Genomic DNA, 21,244 nt, shown 5'->3' with positions numbered 1-21,244 from the left:
GAGGGGGGGGGGTACCTAGAACTATGATTAATTGTGGGGTGGGTCCTCACTCTTGCCAACGGGAGAGGGAGGGAGACCGCGGCAAGGAGGAGACGTGGTGTAGCAGCTAGGGTTGGAGAACGCTTCGTTTCTCAAGACAGTATAGATGTATGTAATTTTTCCCAAAGAAAACAGAGACAAAGGTCAGTCCCAATGTTTTTCTCTCCCTCAATATAACCAGAGAAACGAATACAACAAAAGCACTAGTGGGTCCCAGCACAGTGTCCATAGAGGAACAGCACAGCATGAGAAGCAAACATTCTCAACTATGGAGAGAACAAAAGATAGGTGTGGTAATTCTTTAGACACGGGAACAGGTTTTCGCTGGCCAATACAACTTTTTACTTCAGTAGTGGAACTATCGGGAGGTATATAAATCGCACATATATACATCAGATAGTTGTTCAACTTGTAAGATTACAATAGCTACAAATCCCACGTAAACACAGGTAGCTTATGAAATTCGAAGCAGTTGTATGCCAAAAAAGAAACTAATCTGATCATGTGGATAGATCACCGAATTTTAGTGACAACAAGACATCAACAGCTCCGCAATAAGGCGGTTCGCTCAACATCTTTCGCCAGAAGCATTTGATCAATTTTGTCAGTGAGTTGGCTCTAGGTCTAACCTCAGAATAACACTAGCTGTGTATTGGGTCCTTCAACCTCTGGGTATCCTTTAAACAATGGTAAGAAGCACATCAATTTAGTATGTACATCAGGATCCTCTCCATGCATTTGCATCATCGGAAGCACTACAGGCTTGTGTTTGTGAAGGGATACCGCCAAGGTCGCCATCCAAACTCATCTGTTGCACTTCAACAGATGATAATATTTTGATGCTCTTCACACAGCTCACAAACTCCCTGTTGACAAAGTTTTCCGAATCATGAGGGATTGAGGTGGGGCAGTTTAAGAAAGAGTTGCGGATAATACTTGATAGATGATAGTGGAAGGGAAGAACTTACTCCCATGGGTCATCTCCAACAAGGAGGATGTCGTTTTCATGATCAACATAGACTAGCTTCCAGTCCATTCTGTACGGATCTTCGAGCTGACCTTGAATACCAAACATGCATGCAAGATCATGCCGAAGTTCATCATAATTTGTATACCGTGTGATGTCGATTGATCTCCCCACAGATCCACGCTTTTGAACCTTCAAATCAAGATAGTTTGGCACATAACAAAAATTAATGCTACTCGTATAGGGAATTAAGAATAACTTGGGTGTGAATAATGATCTCAGGATGCTTCGATTGTTAGGTTAGGACTTTTACACATGCGACACTGGAACAGGAGTTAATGATGCTCCAGGACATAAGGATAATGTTTAGTCCTAGCAAAACAGGATAATCATGATCAAAATAGACATGGATATGGAGAAAATTTTACAAACACAACCTCCATGGAATGCTTCAAATTCAGATTATTAGTTTCTACCAATTGACCATTGGGTATTTAGGCTACATAATAGCCTCCCTGACCCTATTTAAATAGATTTCAATACCTTGCAGAGCTAAAGGATTTGCAAAGGAGTTGAAAAACAGCATGTTTTATGAATTTGCAGGGCTATATCCAAACCAACTAATACTAACAAAGAAAAACTTCAAGTATTTCTAAGCATCCCCAATCCAGAATCAAGTACGCATATTCAAGTTAAGAGGCACGTAGGATCAGTTGTGGCGTGTGCAGTGTGCATTAAATATACTACTTCACAGGGTACTTCACAATTTTGAGAGTGCACGTGTAGGTATCCCGTGATAAACACTCTTATAAGTAAACAGTACCAACCTTAGTGAAAGTTCTCATCCGCTGTGTTTGATTATTCCACAACCCTTGGCTTGGCATTCCACCATCATTAACAGCAATATCACCTGAACATCCAGGCTTGAAGGATATGTCAGGCACACCAAATGACTGGGAACTGAATGCGGCAGAGGATAGCTCATTATCAACCTCCCTGTGATCCCTTTGCCCAGAAGGAAGATTGCAAATATCCTTTCCGGAACCCATCCCTCTTGACAACAGGGCATCCGGCATCAGTGAATCCACATTTTCCGCAATAAGAAAGTTATCCCTTGGGTCGACTTGAGCATTGCTGTCCAAACAAACTGGGGGAAAGGAAAAGCCTTCTCGTGGGCTCTCATCTAAACAAAAGGACGTGGCAGATGACGCATCCAGTTGATCTGAAACTGGGTATCGATTGGGTACTGGAATCGTTTCTTTGCTACTCTGCAGATCATTCTTGTTTCGGTTATCTGGCTTGCTTTGAATTTCCTGAAGTAAGTTATCAATATGTGGCGATGTTGTCATGTCAGTTAAGTTTCTGCTCCCTTGGTGTGTTCTGCTCAATGAATTCATTGGAGAAAGACGATTGGCAGATGGAGCAGTTGAGCTTGACGGATCCTCGCTCTCGGCAAGTGCCGAGTGAGACCTTGCAAGCTGCTGGGGCGTCAGAGATCCTGTGATGTTGTTTGAAGGTGTTTGATGTGATTGTTTGAACTGGACCATAGCATCAGAGCCGCTCAGCTGGTGTTGCAAAATCTGTTGCTGGAGATATTCCTGATTTTTCTGAGATAACTGTTGCATCAACTGGGACTGATGCTGCGGGTTCAGTTGAGATAACATATTTTGCTGCTGAATCTTTTGAAGCAGCTGCAGCTGCATTTCTGGTTGTGACAGTTGTTGTAACTGCTGTTGCTGACTCTGTAAAAGGGCCTGCTGATACTCTGCTGCTTGCTGGACCTGTGGTGCCTGGCCCAGAGCTGGCTGCTGCAAAGAAGACGCAGTTGGTAAACCTGGAAATCCTGGGCGCTGGGTAGGCGACTTTGGTAAACCCAACTGTTGTAGCTGGGAGGAAGACGGCTGGAAAATCTGGCTCAACATTTGTGCTTGCGAAACAGCCTGTCCACCTTGGGGCTGTTGTTCTCTCAGCTTATGCTGCTCCATTGACGGCATACTTGCAGCGGTCTTCAACTGCTGCTGTGGCTGTGACTGCTGCCTCTGGAGATGTTCTTGCTGCTGCTGTGGCAGTGACTGCTGACGTTGGAGATGTTCTTGCTGCTGCTGGAGATGAATGGCATTCTGCTGCAGCAATTGGGCTTGCTGTTGGCTGAACCGCAGAACTTTGCTGTGATTGCTGGACCTGCTGCTGTTGTTGTAGTTGGTGGGACTGCTGTTGATGTTGAGCCATTGCGGCGTGGTCCATTTTTGAGCCAACCTGTGAGTTAGGTAAACTAATATTTTGGCTTTGCATATTGAATCTTCTCATCAGGTCGTCATTGCCAGTGCCCGTCCCATCCTGCATAGCCATTGCACTGGAGTTCAAGTACGGCGCCTGCACAGCTGGGGCACCAGCTGGTAGCATCTGAGGATTCTGCTGCATAGCCATCCATTGAACTAAGCTCAGGCCTGGAAATAATTGACTTTGGACATCTTTTAGGGCAAAGTCATCACCAAGCCATGGCATGGCTCTTTTGAAAGCACTATCAACCTCGCCTTCATCATCTGCAAAATATATTAAGTTTGCAAGTTATATATCTTCAGAAAAGTGCTTAAAACTGATCAAGAAGTTAACTTCAGCATATGTATTAAAAGCAAGAACTTCACATAATGACCATACAAGCAAGAGGAACCATATGATTGAAATATAAGTCAGTATGTTTATTCAACTTATATTTATAATTCAACGAATACTCCACACTTCTTGCTGTTAATTCATGAGTAGAGTTTATTATACACATGCAAGAAGTACCATATTCAGGAAAAGACCTTCCCATATTTATAGAACTTAAGTTTGCGATGTCCTAAATACCAGTTTATGAATGCAACAAAACTAGAATGATAACAGGATTAAAAGGCTGAAACGCCCAAAGGTTGAGATTACGAAAAACAAAAATGTACTGTTCCTAAACCATACTACCATACATAGAACTCAATAAGCAGAAGTATCTGCACCTGGCATTCCTGGCTGCTTAGGAAGTTTTGGCCTGAAAAATGGTGGTGGACAAATATAAAAAGGTGTGGCAACTGGTTCGATCTCCCATATCGAAACACGAGTGCGCCTCTCAGATGCAGTTGATTCATCCCAGCCAACCTATCTTGGAAAAAGGAGATCAAGTCAGGAGAAGCGCAAATATCATTTACGTTTGTTTGTATCAGATTATTGGTATCTATAATATTTGCTCAGTGTCAGGGTTGACTTGTGTAAATGTAAGCTGACTATTTGATGGAGATGTTTTCTTACTAAACACAGCTGGGTGATATGGGATATGAAAACGCTGCAGAACTGAAAATGAGACCAGCGGCACACCTGAAGGTTACGCCAATGAGAATTCTTCCACCGCACCGGATCCAAGTCACCAATACCCGTGATCGTGCCCATGTACCTTCGGACCCCCGAATCCTCAGTCTCAAACAGCATCCTGAACCGCATCCCGAGAGAAACTTGTGTATACAGAGCCTTGTTATATTTTGCTAAAGGGATGACAAATTCTGATGGGCTCGCCCTATCCAAAACAAATGTTATGAGTTTATTGTGCTGGATAGCAACAGTGTCTGCATGCGGGATATTAAGTAACAACTACACTACCTTGGATTGTAGAAAATAGTAAAAGGACTACTGTTTGCGGCGGCGTGGGCTGCTGCTGCTAGAATCCCAATGTGCATGCTGTCGCTCGATAAAACTGATGATGATAAAGCTGGCTGAGGTCTTGTAGCACGCCGTATGCCTAAGAGAAGCTGAGATTTCTCATCCCTGAAAAAGAAGCTTATTCCTTGTAAATAGTTTAAGAGCTCTGCCATTTAAACTCGGAATTTGATGACACTACCTTATAAACAGAACTGAATCACCAGCTAAAAGCCTTTTTGTACTGACAAAGACACTCCAACCAGTTGTCAAAAGGTGTCTCTTTGGTTGACCTGCATGTGCATGTGCAGAAAAGTAGAGGGATAAGTACACGATGTTGTTGATTGACCAACCAACATGTCCCAGTGCAAAGACTGCCTTAAAGTTCCAAGAAAAAGAACGCTAATAGGACATATCTGGCAAAAATGCAAACTGGTGAATAAGTCCATGAAAATCAACAGGAAAGTTTTCGAAATGAAATTGTGCCCACTAACTGTAGCACTAGAAAGCTACAATTTGTAAGTTCGGTTAAAATGTGAAATTTCAAAAAGATCGGGTTTGCACGGGATACTGTACCCACTAACTGTAAAAATATGGCTAAACATAAGTAGTTGCTCCACAACAATATGGCAGGTAACTGCTTATCAACTTTTATTTAACAATAAATGCATACATACCTCGAAAAATGTGTCGGAATTTCCATGGAATGTCATGAAGATCCTTGGCCATCAGCTCTTGAGCGGGTGGTTGCATCGTAAAGTCCTATCGAACATGTTACCCTGGTAAGGCAGGTACTTACTAAATCTGATAAATTCATACTTTAATCTAAGTTATTTCAAGGTTATGAGGTAATTATTCTTACTAGTGGTGGGAATATTTTTTCCGCCGCACGACGTGGCACCGAGAATCCACCATGAGTACTTGTGTCGCTCGCCGTCAGTGTCTTGCAAAAGAACTCCACCGGCTGCTTGTTTTGCTTCAGACCCAGTTCAGATGCCAGCATTGCGTCCCGGTCATACTGACATGCATATGCAGAGATGTTATGAGAATTTTCAAAGAGAACACATGGCACGGGAAATCAAGAAATCCGCTAACTTACTTTGTTAACAGGCTGAAGCGTCATCTGAGCATAAACTTCGTCCGTTTCAGAATCTGCCTGTGCAAACAAATATGTGTGCCCAATCAGGAAAACGGGAGGAGAAACAAAAGGCAAACTGTTACACTGCAACCCCAGTAGAAAAGGGGAGAAAATAAACACATACATGTAGGGTGAGGCTCAGAAGCTTGCAGATGAGCTTAGAAGGAAGAGACGGGTAATTGGGGATGATGTCCACCTCCTTGTGCATCGAAGCGGCGACCTGCCCAAGAAGGGGGACTTTCAGTAGGGCGCTCGAGAAGGGGAATTTTCAGAGACTAGTCATGATTTTCGGCATGTTTCCTGCAGTTGAGAGATAAATGACGCACCTGCTCGCTGTGGCCCTGTGGAAAGTAGACGACAAGGCTGCCCACCGGCGGCATCGCCACCAGAGGCCCGGAACAGGCATGCCACAGCTCCGAGTTGATGGCCTTCTTCTCCCCTGCTTCGCAAACGCGCGCCCAGTGGTTACTTACAGTGCATCCATCAGACGATTATAGTAGTACATGCTTATCTTGCAAACATTCATAGGAAGGTCATGCAGAAAAGTACAAATCTTGCGCAGGATGTAACAGAAATCAGTTGCAACCAACCGCTACAGCTGAGTCTGGGTGCACGGTGCATCAACAGCAATGGCCATGAATGAACTTAGCAAATGCAGAGATGCTTAAGCTGGTACTAGTACTAATTGGCGTGTATCCTTGAGGGGGATTAGAGTGTTCATTAATGAAGTAGTAGAGTGAGTAAGCATGGGCAGAGGAGGAGATTCGCACCCTCCGGCGGGCCGGGCGAGACGCCGGCCGATCCCTGGTCCTTCATCCCGGCGAGATCCCGATCCAAATCTGGCCTTCCGATACGCGAATATCCGCCTCCGCTTGTCGCTCCTCCGCCTTTTTATCAGCTGGCCCAGTAGCTCGGAGGGCGCACGGGCGCCTTTCCAGCTACGGCAGGCCGCACGAGGCGGCGGCGGCGAGTATAAAATCCGCGATCAGGCGAGGAGCGAGCCGCACGCCCGCCGCGTAAAGCGAGAGAGATTCTCCGCCGTCGCCCTGCAGCTCGGCCGCGGCGCCTCCGCGCATGCAGCACGCGGCCCCGGGCTAGCGCTGCTGGCCAGCTTCCGGCTCCCCCGAGCACCAGGTGCTCGTCGTCCTCCCGGCGGCGCGCGCTTGGGGGCTCCGGCGAAAGCGCGTGGGTGGGGGCGCGGGTGCTTTGGCACGGCCAGGAGGACACGGTTGTGGGAGGAGGGAGGCAGGCCACGAGCGGAGGCCGGGATGGGAAGCGAGGGGGGAGGGGGGGAGGCCAGTGGAGGGAGACAAGGGGGGTTTAAAAAATGGTGTGCGGGGCGCGGCGCGCGGGGCGGCGTGGTGGGGCGCTGGCGCCGCGGCAGCGGCAGGAGCGGACGAAGCGAAGCGAGAGAGGGAGATAGAAAAATCAGCCGCGGGTCGCCAGGACTGCTTGCGGGGGGAGGGAGGGAGGCGCGTGGCGGTGCGGACTGCGGGGAGAGACGACGGCGACGCGGTGCCGGTGGCGTGCGACGGCGACGGGCGGGGGGCGTGGGGCTGGGCTTGTCGGTTTGCCCTCGCCCGTTGGGGGCAGCGCGCGCGGTCCCGGGGCTGGCGCGAGCGCGACGCGGCCCGTGTGTTTTCGGGGGCCGTCGCCGCCGCGTCCTGACGTGGTGGACGGCGGGTGCGCGGGCGCGGCAAGCCACTCTGCGGGGCGCGCACGACGGACGCGTGAGGCGTGGCGGTGCACGGAACGGGCGCCGGCGATGTAGGCAGGTGTGGTGTCACGAGTTCGTTTGTTTGTTTGCCTGCGCGGCGTATGTGTGCGTCGCCGGTGACGGAACACTCGGTATAACTAACGGCATCGGTCAGAGATGCGGTAACACAGCGGGGACAGTGGACGCCGCCGCGGGTACGGAGGCGTTGGGAAGGTTAACGGAGGGGACAGGCCCGCGTGGCGCGCGATGGATGGAACGTGGACGGTGGCGGGGTGAGACGGTCCATCTTGCGTCCAGTCTTCGCTTCAGACCGGGCCCTGTTCTGTTCTGGCCGGCTCGGGTCGCACCATATGCCATACGCGGTTGGTGCACTAAAATTACTGTTATGGGATATAAGGATTCTATAAAAAAGAAGAACTTGCTCTCAGGCATGATAAGATATCTACACTAGTAGCACTAATCGGGCGAACGCTGGGTGTTCACAGCTCAGCCACCTAGAGCATCTCCAGCCGTTGGCCCCACAGAGACGCCTAAAATCACCGTCTGGGATGAGCCGGTGCAAAAACTCTGCCTGGGGTCGAGTTGGTCCCCAGCCGCCGATCCCAGGGCTGTCCCCAGCGCGTTCAAAAAAATTTAAATATATAGCAAAGTTCAAAGTTCGGCGAACTTCGGCATATATTACATTTAAAAAGCGGGTTTTTATTATATATATAATTAAAAAAAGAACTGGCTAAAAGCAGAGTAGTAGTCGTCGTTGTCCGGCTTCTTCTCCTTGACGCGGCCGTCCCTAGTGGACCCCTGACCAGCGTCGCCTATGCGGGCTGGTGGCGGCGGCGCGGCATCGTCGTCGCTGTCCTCGATGACGACGATTCCTCCCTCGTCGCGGCCCCGGCGACGCACTGGCGCTCCCTCGCCATCTTCAGGGAGTTCGCACGCGCCCATTCTAGGGCCGCGTCGTCGTCGATCTCGACGTCGGCGCCGTGCTCCGTCTTCACCGCGAGGAGGCCCGGCTCTGTCTTCACCGGCGCCAGGCCCGGTTCCGTCTTGGGCTTGACGAAGCGCGGAGGAGCCGACGAGGGGGCGCGTCGGCCGCCCTCATTGATGACGATGCCGGCGTTGCAAGTGCGCCGGCCGAGCGGCGTCTCTGCCGCGGGCTCGGCCTTGACGCCGAGCAGCGTCGGACGAGTGTGAGGAAGAGCGGGAGGAGGAGGAAGAAGAGGAGGCGCCGAACCTCCTGGGCAACCATTGCCCATCGCGTCAGCGGTGAGTCGTGGCCGTGGCGGCCGCCCTCGCCGGGGGGTATGCCAACGGCGGGTCGTTGTCGCCCTCGAGGTACGTTAGAACGCCCTCGAGGGTGCGGCCGGGGACACCCCACCACAGGTGGCGTCCCTCGTTGTTCTTCGGTCCGCCCACCACCAGCGCGCCGTTGGTGGACGCCATCCTCTGCTGCTGTCGGCGCTGGAAGTATGCCGTCCACGCCGCTATGTTGTCGGCGGCGTACTCGGGGAGGGCGAGCTGGGCGTCGTGAGGGAGGCGCACACGACGTCGACCTCGTCAGCGAAGTAGCCCGGTTTCGCCACGGCGTCGGGCAACGGGGGAATGGGCACTCCCCCGTTGTTGAGTCTCCACCCCGTTGGCCCGGCGCGCATGTCCGGCGCCGGGATGTTCGCCTGGAACAGGAGCCAAGGCTCTTGTTCGCGGAGCGATCGGCGGCCGAAGCCGTTGGCCGCGGCCTCATCATCGGGGAATCGCTCAGCCATTGGGAGAGGGAGGGAGGGAGGGCTCGACAGCGACGCTCGGGAGAGGGAGGGTGCGGCGGCGGCGCTCGGGAGAGGTAGAGGGCGGGCTAGGGCTGGTGTGGCTGGTGTAGCCAGAGACGAGGGAGGCCACCGGCTTATATAGCGGCGCCGCCCCGTGTGCACGCGTGCGAGGGAGGGGAGGCGTCGACGCGCCGCCCCGTGAACGTGCCGCCCGTGAGGAATCACTGCTAAGGCTGACCGGCGGCAGCCTTGCAATTGATTCCCCACGGTAAACCGAAGCGTTCGGGGAAGAAGACGCGCGGTGTCGCTGACGCGGCGGGCCCATGGCTCTTTCGCGCCAAAACCGCTCGCCCCGGCACCCCCGAGCGCCCCCCAGCGCGCCGGGTTTGGCCTGGGTCCGCCGGCGCAAAATTTGGCCCAGGCCGGCGAAAATCGGGCTCCTAAAGGCGCGACTAGCCCGATTTTCCAGCGCCGGCGCGAAAAAACGCCTAGGGAGGCCTTTCTGGGGGCGCGGCTGGAGATGCTCTTGGAGCAACTCCAACGGACGACCCCATTTTGTCCGGACGCGTTCATTTGGATTGACGTGGACAAAAGTGAAGGCCCAACGCGCCGACCCAAACTCAAATCGTGTCCACCTAGCGTTTGCGCCGACCCATTTCCGGCCCAAAATTGCGCCTGAAATGCGTCGGCACGGACGCGCCGCGTGTCTCCTCGCCATTCGCCGCGTCCCCATCTGGCGGCCACCCAACCGCCACCGGTCGTCTTATTTATGACGACCACCGATAACAGGCCCACGCGTCAGCTAGTGGAAGCATCCTTTTTTAACCACGCATACGGCGGGGTCGGCCTCATCCACTTCTCCCGTCCACATCTGGCCTCCCACCACTCCCTTTGCTTCCTCGTCGGCGACCGCAAACCCTAGCACGCCCATGGGCCTCTTCGGCAGCAGTAAAGGCACCGCCGACACCTCGTCCTCCCGTGCTTCCCTTACCCCTCCTCCTCCGGCGGCGCCGCGTTTTCGCCCTGGTTGCCGGTGCCTGCACATTCCGGTGCACCAAGCGCGGTTGCACTGGGAGTACAGGCAGCCACTGCCGTACCTCGATGTCACGCTGCCGCACCATTGGCATCTGGATCTGCAACGGATCCCGGTGTCGGCGGTTCCGCATAGCCGGCGGGCGCACGACGACGAGATGCGCACGCGCCGCGCGCAGCTCCCGTCGGAGCAGCGTCGGCTGGCAGAGTATGCCGCCGAATCCTCCAACTGGGAGGCGTGGTTCGCCCTCGAACATGAGGAGCAACGCGCTCGGGTGTCGACGCCGTTCCCACCGCCGCCCCCGCGGGTAGACCCGGAGGACATGGAGGTGGAGGCAGAGTACTAAACCGCCCTCGAGGAGGCCCTGCAGCACGCACTGGAGGCTAGCGGCCTTGAGGAGGACGTGCATTGGGATGGGCTGGAGCAAGCACTTGCCCTGTCGGCGGCGGGGGACTCCGTCCACACCCCGCTCTTCGTGCCGCCATCGCCACCGTCGCCCCCCGTCCAGCCCAAGCCGGAGCCGGAGCCGATGCGTAAGCGCTCCCCGCCTCCACCCACTTGGCCGGAGGAGGCCTACTCGTGGACGGGCTAGTACCGCGAGTGGGTGAGCGCGCCTCCCGTCCACTTCGCCATGATGCCAGAGCAGGAGGAGGCCCACCTCGAGCACTAGACGGAGCATTGGCTCCTCCAGAAGCAGGCTGACGACGAGGAGCAGATGCGTTACGAGGCCATGCTCCAACGTGACGCGGAGGCGCTTCGGCTTGAGGAGGAGGAGGAGCGCGCGGCTGGCCGCAATGCCGCCACCCCAGCAGACGCCAGAGGAGGTTGCCCTGAAAGCATACCAGGCGGCGTTCGGGTGGGCTGGCGCTGCTCCGGTCTTCATCGACCTCACCGACGACGACGGCGTCGACGGCAAGGGCAAGGGAAAGGCCTACAACGCCTAGGACAGCGTGCGGGGCGGCAGCAGGCGAGCACAGATTTTTTAATATTTTATTTAATGTTTATTAGATTTAGGTGGATTTTGGCTGGCGTTTGACCGTCCACTTTATGTTTAATTATGTTTATTTCGTGTACCTTGTTTATTTTTTCATGCCGGCACATTTGAATCGGCCTCCTCGTTAGAGCAACTCCAAAGGGCCGACTCATTTCGTCCCTCTGTGTCCGTTTGGGACGGCGCGGACAAAAGTGGCGGCCCAACGCGCCGACCCAAACCCAAATCACGTTCGCGTCGTGTCCGCGCCGACGCATTTGCGGCCCAAATTTGCGTCCCAAATGCGTCGGCGCGGACGCCGAACGGACGCTTCGCGCGCCTTCTCGCTATCCGCCGCGTCCCCACATGGCAGCTGTCAAACTACCCGCTGCCCACGCGGTCAGCTTAATTTATGATGATGGGCCCACGCGTCAGCGACGGCGCTTGTCCTTTTTTAAACCGACCGTGCGGCGGGGCCGTCCTCATCCATACTCGCCGTCCACATCCGCCCACCTTTGCTCCCTCGTCGCCGGCAAACCCTAGCCACCACAACCACAGCGAGATGGGCCTCTTCTCCGGCGCCAGCGGCAGCAAGGCCAAGGGCAAGTCCTCTGCCACCCCTTTCCCCTCCGAGTTCCTCCCACCTCCGCCGGCGCCTCGCCGGCAGAGGCATCGCGTGAGCGTGCCAGTGCACCAGGCGGAGTGGCACTGGCAGAACCGCCAGCCTCTGCCGTATCCGGACATGACGCCGCCACACGACTGCATCTGGATCCAGATAGAATCCCAGTGCCGGCGGCACCGCGCACGGCTCGTGCTCATGCGGAGGAGGTGCAGCGCTGGCGGGCGCTGCTGACGCCAGAGCAGCGCCTCAACAAGGCCTACGCAACTGACTCGCCCAACTGGGCGAGGTGGTTCGCCTTCGAGCACGAGGAGGCGAGGCGACGGGGCGTGCGCGAGGTCGACCGGAGGCCAACGCCGCTCGTCGTCCGCAAGGAGGACCAGGCGGCGAAGGACGCCTACTAGGCGGCCCTTGCGGCCGTCTACCGGGAGAGCGAGGAGGAGGAGCGGCGTAGAGCGGAGGCGGCGGAGGCGGAAGAGGAGGCCCGCTATGAGGCGGCAATGGCGCAGGCCCTTGCCCTCTCCGCGGCGGGCGACCGCGTGGTGCCGCCGGTGGCCCCGCCGTCCCCCATCAAGCCGGAGCCGCAGCCGGAGCCCGAGCCCGAGCCCATCGCGCGCTTCTCCTGGAATGGAGTGGTGCGCGAGTGGGTGTCCGCGCCACCGGTTTGGCTGGGAGCGACGCCGACGCAGGAGTAGCCGTACCTCGAGATGTGGCGCCAGCGCCGGCTGGCAAAGGAGCGCCGTCGCGATGAGTACGAGGAGATACTCGAGCGCGACCTCGAGGAGGGGCAGCGCGAGGCCGAGGAGGAGGCGCGCCAGGGCGCGACTGCACAGGCGGCCGCACCCCCTGCGCCGGCACAACCTGACATGGCGGCGCTCTGGAACACGGCGTTCGCCTGGGCCGGGCCGGCGCCGACGCTCATCGACCTCACGGACCCCGAGGACGACGACGACGACGCCTAGGGCAACGCGTCACCTCGTAGTTTAGGCTGTTTTTTTAAATGCAAATGTGTGGACGCGTGGACTCTCGCCGGCCTTCGTGGCCGACTTTAATGTTTAATTAATGTTGTTTCTTTTTTTTTAATATGCATGTGTTCATTTTTTTGGCGCCGTCAAAATGGGTATCGGCCAGCGTTGGGCGCAGGCGCCGACCCAAATGCCGAAGTGGGCATCCGTGTCCGTCTGGCCGACCCAACGGACAAAAAGCGGATGAAATCGCCGTTCGTTTGGGTCGGCCCGTTGAAGTTGCTCTTAGACGGTCAAGCCGGCCCATTTCAAAATGTGAACGCTCATGTCCACCTAAGAGCATCTTCAATGGCTTGTCTATATGAATGTCTATATTCGTTTTCCACGACGTAAGCTCAAAACAGACGTTCAACAGCTTGGCTATATGGTTGTCCAAATATAGACATCCTCTAAATCGATCTCAACAATGTCCATGCATGGATAATGTGAAGGCGTTGTCTAAACTCGGCTGCAGTCATGATTTCTTCCTCTCCCCAGCGAGAGCCCACCTGTCATGGTCCTTGTATATAGACGTTCTGATGCAAAACTAGACATGTATATGAGGAAATCTTTTTAGACCATTGTCTATACGAATATATAGACATCCAAATATACACGTGCTATTGAAGATGCTCTAATCGATTCAAATGAACAAAAAACAAACAAAGTGCACGTCCGTTCCGTTTGGGTATGATCTTACGGAGTGCGCCCGCGGGATCCGGCCCGGGAAACGGACGGCGTGGCAGAGCGTCTCGTCTCGGAACCCGAGCCCGGCCTTCCCCGGGCAGGCGCCGTGCCAGTGCCGCTGCTTCGCCCGGGTCAACGACGCCCCACCTCCACGCACACCCACGCGAGCTGGCCCCGACCCACCTGTCATCCGGTGCATGCGCGGCGGAGCAGCGCGGGTGGTCGCGGGCACGCAACCGGGTGGCGGGGAGTGGGGCGGAAGCGACGCGACGGCGGGGCGTGCGCGGCGTCGGCCTTCGGGCCGCCATCGCCTCGGCATCACGCGCGCGCGCTCGTGCACGGGCGGGGACGGGACGGGATGCGTGCGAGATGCTTCGGCGGTTCGGCCGAGCGCGGATGCTCCTCGTTAACCGTGGCTGGGGTATCCCCACGGTCACCGTGCGGGTCACGTTTTGCTGCAACCGGATCGATCCACAAGCGGGCCGGCACTCGCGCGCGTGTACGCGGACGAGAATCGGGAAGGGCAAAGGGTGGCTACAACTGTAGTATGCGAGGGATACAAAACGGCTTGCGTGTCATGGCGAATATGCCATCTGTAGACTCGCCGTAACAAAAAATAATGTAAAACCAGCTACCACGGCACTTTATCGCTCCTTTCTCCGTTCTTAAAAAAATGTACTTTCAACTTTGTTTCAGGATCAAACTATATCAAAATTTGATCGAGTTTATGAAAAAATATAGTATTAATGTCTGTGAAACCAAATGGGTATATGATGAAAATATATTTTATCATGAATCCAATACTATTAATTTGATGGCATATATTTTAGTATATTATTATATGAATACGGTCAAATATAAAAAAGATTAAATTTCCAACAAAGTTGAAAGTACAATCTTTCAAGAACAGAGGGAGTATGCCTATAGCAAAAAAAAGAGACAACATTACCGAAAGCACACATTTCAAGTTCCCTTGAATTCTAAAATAACCTGTTTTTCCCGGTTTTACATTGCTTGCAAATTGGTAAACAAAGTAAAAATAATAATAATCACCGCGTTCCATCATGCTGCCGAGCCGGTCACGATCCGGCTTCATAGAGAGCGAGTGCCCATACCACAAAAGACCAGGAATTTGAAGATAGAGTCAGTGGCCCGCGCATAAGAAGACACTTACATCGTTTATAAAAGAGGTCCTTACATCATAGGTGAGATATTTGGCATTTATACTTAGTAATCATACTTTTGTCTTTTTAATTATGTGCATACTTATATTTAGGATTTAACTTCTTTCGTGCAGATCAACTCCATTGTGACTGTTGGGGATATAACTATTAGGTATGACCCGCCCAGGAGGGGCCGGGTCATCCCAATAACGATTCATCACAATGAAGCCCAAGGTCATATGGCGGTTCATAGATAGGCTTAGTAGAGGGCCCAGACCCGAAGGCGGCTTAAGGCCCATAATTGTAAACCGCCATGTATGTAAACTTGTATTGTAAGGCATATGAGAAAGGTCACCGAGCCAGATACGTTGTATAAACCGGCCGGGACTCCGAGGGCCGCATGGCGTCAACCCGTATATATAAGGGGACGACCTAGCGGCGGCTTAGGACAAGAAACAACAGATCGAGAGCCGGGTCAAGCGTATTCGCTCCCTGCTCATCGAAACCCTAGCAATACCATCTACAAACTGGACTAGGCTTTTACCTTCATCGTAAGGGGCCGAACCAGTATAAACTCCTCGTGTCCCTTGCCCTGATTAACCCCTTTAACCTTACCTCATCGCGATGGCTCCACGACTAAGTCCTCACACTAGGACATCCGCCGTGACAATTCCACGACAGTTGGCACCCACCGTGGGGCTATCACACGATGGTTTCAAGTTCTTAAAGGGCAACTTCGAAGGAATCAAGGGTGTTACGGCATATCTCTCTCAAGGTAGTTTTGGTGATTGATGACAACATGTTTGCGGACTAATCTTGTGCTTTGAATAATTCACAGATTCTCCCCTGGCACGAGACGCCTTCTTCCCCTCGAAGTGTATTTCAAGACGGTGTAGCTCTTTCGTTTCTTTTTCGGTGGACTAGTTGCGTAGAGGGCATCGTACTATCAAGAGGGGGTCCGCTGGGGTTTTGCATGGGTGGAATCATCACGTACACATCAGCTTCTCACCCTCTGAGCATTTCCTTTCCATTGAAGAGATCTCTCCTCTCTTCCTTGTCTTGTCTGGGTCAAAGCGGTAGTACCGCGCACCCAGCGGTAGTACCGCTGAGGAGCCACAAGCGGCAGTACCGCTCCGCAGCGGTAGTACCGCCCGTGGCTCCACAGCAGTAGTAACGCTGGGGCCTGGCACCTCCGCCTTGTCCTCAGCATCTTTGAGAGATTTCTTCTCTCTCGCGCGCGCCCCAGCGGTAGTACCGCACTGCCTGCGGTAGTACGGCCGAAGGGTCACAAGTGGTAGTACCGCTCCACAGCGGTACTACCGCCCTTGACCCCACTGTCGTAGTACCACTGGGCAGTCTGGCTCCTACCGCCTCGATTCGAGAGGTCTTTTTCTCGTGTCGGGTTTTGCGGCACTAGTCACGGGTGTAGTGGCGGTAGTACCGTTCCAGGAGCGGTAGTACCGCCTTACCACCGCGGTAGTACCGCATTTGGGTCCGTTCCCTACTGGTCTCCTCAACGCGGCAGTACCGCTGTGGCGCGACAGTACCGTTATCCTGGCGGTAGTACCGCCCCCTCTCAGTGGTATTACCGCCCTCTGCGGGGCTGGTTGGTGGGGGGCAATGGGATTGTTACCGCCACTATAAAAGGGAGTCCCCTTCTTCCTTCTCACCTACCTCTTCCTCCCCCAAGCTTCATTTATTGCTCAAGCTCCATTAAATACTCCAAGCTCCATTTTTGCCTGATCTATCTCTCTAGCCAATCAAACTTGTTGATTGGCTCGGGAGTGGTTGAGAAGGCCCCGATCTACACTTCCACCAAGGGATTTTCGATTCCCCCACTCATCCCTAGCGGATCTTGTTACTCTTGGGTGTTTGAGCACCCTAGACGGTTGAGGTCACCTCGGAGCCATATTCCATTGTGGTGAAGCTTTGTGGTCTTGTTGGGAGCCTCCGATTAAGTTGTGGAGATTGCCCCAACCTTGTTTGTAAAGGTTCGGTCGCCGCCTTCAAGGGCACCAATAGTGGAATCATGGCATCTCGTATTGTGTGAGGGCGTGAGGAGAATACGGTGGCCCTAGTGGCTTCTTGGGGAGCATTGTGCCTCCACATCGCTCCAACGGAGACGTACTTCCCCTCAAAAGGAAGGAACTTCGGTAACATATCCTCGTCTTCACCGGATCCACTCTTAGTTATCTCTTACCTTTACTTGTGCAAGCTCTTTAGTGTTTCTTCCCTTGCTTGCTTGTATGCTTGTTGTTATTGCATCATATAGGTTGCTCACCTAGTTGCATATCTAGACAACCTACTTTGATGCAAAGTTTAATTTGGTAAAGAAAGCCTAAAAATTGGTAGTTGCCTATTCACCCCCCTCTAGTCAACCATATCGATCCTTTCAATTGGTATCAGAGCCTCGTCTCTTTATTAAGGACTTTACCGTCCAAAGAGTATGGTTGATACCGTAGACGGTGTGGAGGAACACTCCGGTGTGAATCCGATCTCGTCTACGGGAGATGGGGGAACTTCGGTCTCTCGTGAGGAGTTCAATGTGGCCTTGGAGACATTGAAAACCTCCATGATGACCGAAGTTGAAAGCATGTTTACTAAATTTCTTGAGGGGCTTAAACTATCCACCGCACCGTTGAAAGTGGGTGATCCCGCCAACAAGGTGTCGGATGCTATCCCCGACAAGGGGGAAGCTAGTAGTGAAAAGGCTCCTTCTTCTAGTGGCAAGAATGGCACCGGCATCTTTGCCCATGTGGAACCACCACTTGTTTATGGTGGACCGGTTCCTTCCACTCATTTGAATCATGCCGGTCCTCCCCCTAAGATTGTGAAAAATGAGGATTTTGATTCTTTGGTTTACCGCTTTAAATGTCATTTAAATCATGTGAACACTAACCTTTGGAGAATCATTGAAGAAGGTTTCTATCCACATGATCCAAGCAACTTCACTCCTCGAGAAGCCACGGACAATCAATTCAATGAGAATGCTCTCTTCATCATTCAAGATGCAATTCCACCCGAAGACCTACCTCATCTTCGTCCCTTCGCCTTGGCCAAAGATGCATGGCATTGTGTCGTGTCTCTCTACCGGGGAAGCGCAAGCATTCAACGCTCCAACTATGAAGTGGTACAAGATGAGGCCGATGAGTTTGCAATGAAGGAAGATGAAGAACCTCGTGAGCTTTATCGAAGAGTAACCAAACTCGCGGTCTCACTACGAGATCACGGGAGCAAGGACACGGATGACAATTGGATCAAGCACAAATTCCTCAAGGCAATGATGCCCTACCACAAGGCCATGTCCTCCGTCATTCGTCAAAGACCGGACTTCCACACTTTGACCTCAAGCGAAGTGTTGGATGAGTTTGTGGCCATGAACATTTTGGACAAGACCGCCGACAATGCGGTGCTCCGTTCTCAACGGGCAAAGAAGCCTAACCTTGCATTGAAGGCCAAGCTCACCGTGGAAGAAGAGGAAGAGGAAGAAGAGGAGAGCAACCCCGAAGATACGAAGTATGCATATCATGAACACATGGCACTTGCGTCAAGGCAATTTTGGAGCAAGAAAAACTCGAGGCCCAACTTTAGCAAAAACAACTCGAGTGGCACAAGGGGCAAGCAACGTGTAAGGACTTGCTACAATTGCGGCAACGTGAGTCATTTCGTTGCGGAATGCCCGTATGAGAAGAGGGAAGACAATGGTGGCAAACTCATCCGAAAGGACAAGGCCAAGTCGTTCCCCAACAAGAACAACTTCACCAAGAAGACTCCTCCCAAGGCTTTGGTTGTGCAAGAAGAGTACAATGAGGATGATAACGATGATGAAGATGATGAGTCGGTTGCCATGGCTTCCGTTGCCATTGCAACAACGTCATGGGTGTCTCTCTTCGACTCACCCAACGAGAGCATCACCGCCAAGTGCCTCATGGCTAAAGCCACCAACAAGGTAACCTCCAACATCAAAACTACCATCATTAATCATCCTTCCCCAATGGATAGCATTAATGAACTTGAGGGAGCTAATGTGGAGGCTAACGAGTTTGAGGCCTTTATGGGCAAACTCAAGGGAAAATCCAAGAAGCACTTTGTTGCTCTCTTGGAACAACTTGGTGAGGCCAATGACATGATCGAGGCTCACGAAGACACCATCACTAAGATGGAAGGGCATAGTCGTGACTATGCCGATGAGATTTCGGATCTTTCCAATGCTCTTGAGGAAGAGCGTGGTCTTCGTTTGGCTCTTGAGGAGTCACACAACGTTGATCATGCTAAGTTAAAGAAAGATTATGATCATGCCCTCATTGTTTCTCGTGTGCTAAATTCCGAGAAGGCCAAACTCGGGTTGATCTTGCTAGACTCAAAGAGGAGTTTGATATAGTTGACAAAGCCCACAAGGCCTTGAAGGGTATTCACGCTAGTCTCAACGAGTCTCATCATCAACTCCAAGTGAAGCTAACTAAGGAGAAAGCAACTTTTCCTCATATGGTTTTAATTGATAATGCAAATGCTACTGACCCGTGTTGTGAGCATATGCATCTTGTTGAGGAAAATGCTAAGTTGAAGGCGCAACTTGAGAGAGGTCTTGCGACTTGCATACAAAGCAAGAAGAACCTCAACGATCTCTTAATCAACCAAAAGGGAGGTGTGGCCAAGGAAGGGGTTGGGTACGTGCCCGACTCCAAGAACAAGAAGAAGAATGACAAGACCAAACGACCTCCTCCCCTCATGCAAACCTTTGTGAGGGAGGGAGAGAGTGCCCCCGAGGAGAAGAAGAAGAACAATGTCAAGAAGGGCAATGTCACCCCTCCCAACAAAGCCGGCGATTTCAATCCTTCTTATGTGTTATGCCGTGCTAGTGATGGGCATGTTTATGCCAAATTTGTTGGTTCTCTTCATGAGTACATTGAATGGTCTATTTGGGTTCCTAAGACCCTTGTTACTAACATCAAAGGACCCATTACAAAATGGGTACCTAAAACCAAGCATTGATCTCTTGTAGGTGTTTGCTTCCGGTGGTGGATCATGGTTGCTCGATAGCGGAGCTACAAATCATATGACCGGAAGCAAGGACTTGGTGGTGGACGTGCACAAAGTTCCATCTATGCCCACCAATGTCGAGTGGGGTGACGCCTCATCCTCTAAGGTATTAGGACTTGGCAAGGTGGTCATCTCTCATGATCTCACGATCGAGAAGGTCATGCTTGTTGAGTCCCTTGCATACAATTTACTTTCCGTTCGTCAACTTGTAATCATGGGCTTTGCCACTTTCTTTGATATCGATACCGTGGCCCTCTTGTGGAGCAAGACTCTTAAAGTAGCTTTTGTTGGGCATGTCGAGAACGGTCTATATGTGATTAACTTTTCGGAGCGACCCACTAAGACCGCGACATGCCTAATGGCTAAAGTTGATGTGGGATGGCTTTGGCATCGCCGTTTAGCCCATGTCAATATGAGATCTTTGCAAAGTCTCCTCAAGGGGGACCATGTCCGTGGACTAACGAATGTTAGTTTTGTTAAAGATCGTGCTTGCAGTGCCTGTATCGAAGGAAAGCTACATGAGAAGGCTCACCCTCCCACGACTATCATTTATTCAAAGAGGCCCTTGGAGCTCCTTCACATGGATCTTTTTGGGCCCCCATCCTTCGATAGTCTTGAAGGTAGGAAGTATTGCTTGGTGATTGTAGATGACTACTCAAGGTACACGTGGGTGTATTTCTTCAAGAGGAAGAGCGAGACCCAACAAACCGTCATTGACTTTGCAAATGAAGCACAACGTCAACACAATGCAAAGATCTTGACAATAAGAAGTGACAACAACATCGAGTTCAAGAACTACACCTTGGATGAATTTCTTAGTGATGAGGGAATCAAGCATCAATATTCCGCACCATACACCCCTCAACAAAACGGTGTTGCGGAGAGGAAGAACCGGACGTTGATGGATGCGGCAAGGACCATGATGGCGGAGTTCAAGTCTCCATACAACTTTTGGGCCGAAGCCATCAACATCGCGTGTCATGCATCCAATCAGCTCTACCTCCGCAAGGGCTTGAACAAGACTCCATATGAGATACTCACCAGTAACAAGCCCAACCTCAAGTACTTCCGAGTATTCGGGTGTAAGTGTTTCATTCTCAAGAAAGGTGTTCGGTTGTCTAAATTTGAGGCTAGAGCTTATGAGGGCATATTTGTTGGTTATGCTACAAACTCTCATGCTTACCGTGTCCTCAATAAATCCACGGGACTTATTGAGGATACGTGTAACATGGAGTTTGATGAGAATAACAGCTCCCAAGTGGAGCAAAGTGGCACTTGTGATGTAGGTGATGAAATTCCTTCTCAAGCCATAAGAAGAATGGGTGTTGCTTTCATCCTACCCATGGAGGAACCCCTTGTGGCCGAAGGAGAAGGACAATGCTCCACTCAAGTGGAGCCATCACCAACCCAAGGCCCACACGCTTCCGAAGAACAAAGTGAAGGC

The 21,244-nt window shown here is 52.4% G+C and overlaps 1 protein-coding gene across 1 annotated transcript; it reads right to left on the bottom strand.

Annotated features, from left to right (window-relative positions):
• Positions 1-408: 408 nt before the first annotated feature.
• LOC125524502 (auxin response factor 16-like) lies at positions 409-7,559 on the bottom strand. The gene is given in 14 exon segments (XM_048689543.1): positions 409-905; positions 1,008-1,198; positions 1,834-3,157; positions 3,159-3,549; positions 4,000-4,138; positions 4,355-4,550; positions 4,634-4,798; positions 4,872-4,962; positions 5,347-5,431; positions 5,532-5,687; positions 5,769-5,825; positions 5,932-6,027; positions 6,134-6,246; positions 6,578-7,559. Coding segments are annotated over 14 exon segments (3,198 nt in total). The 5' UTR covers positions 6,624-7,559; the 3' UTR covers positions 409-757.
• Positions 7,560-21,244: the final 13,685 nt, after the last annotated feature.

This window comes from Triticum urartu, chromosome 7 (assembly GCF_003073215.2).
Source record: "Triticum urartu cultivar G1812 chromosome 7, Tu2.1, whole genome shotgun sequence".
NCBI classification, from domain to species: Eukaryota; Viridiplantae; Streptophyta; class Magnoliopsida; order Poales; family Poaceae; genus Triticum; species Triticum urartu.
Note: the sequence above shows the minus strand (reverse complement) of the source record. Positions and strands in the feature narration are given on the sequence as shown.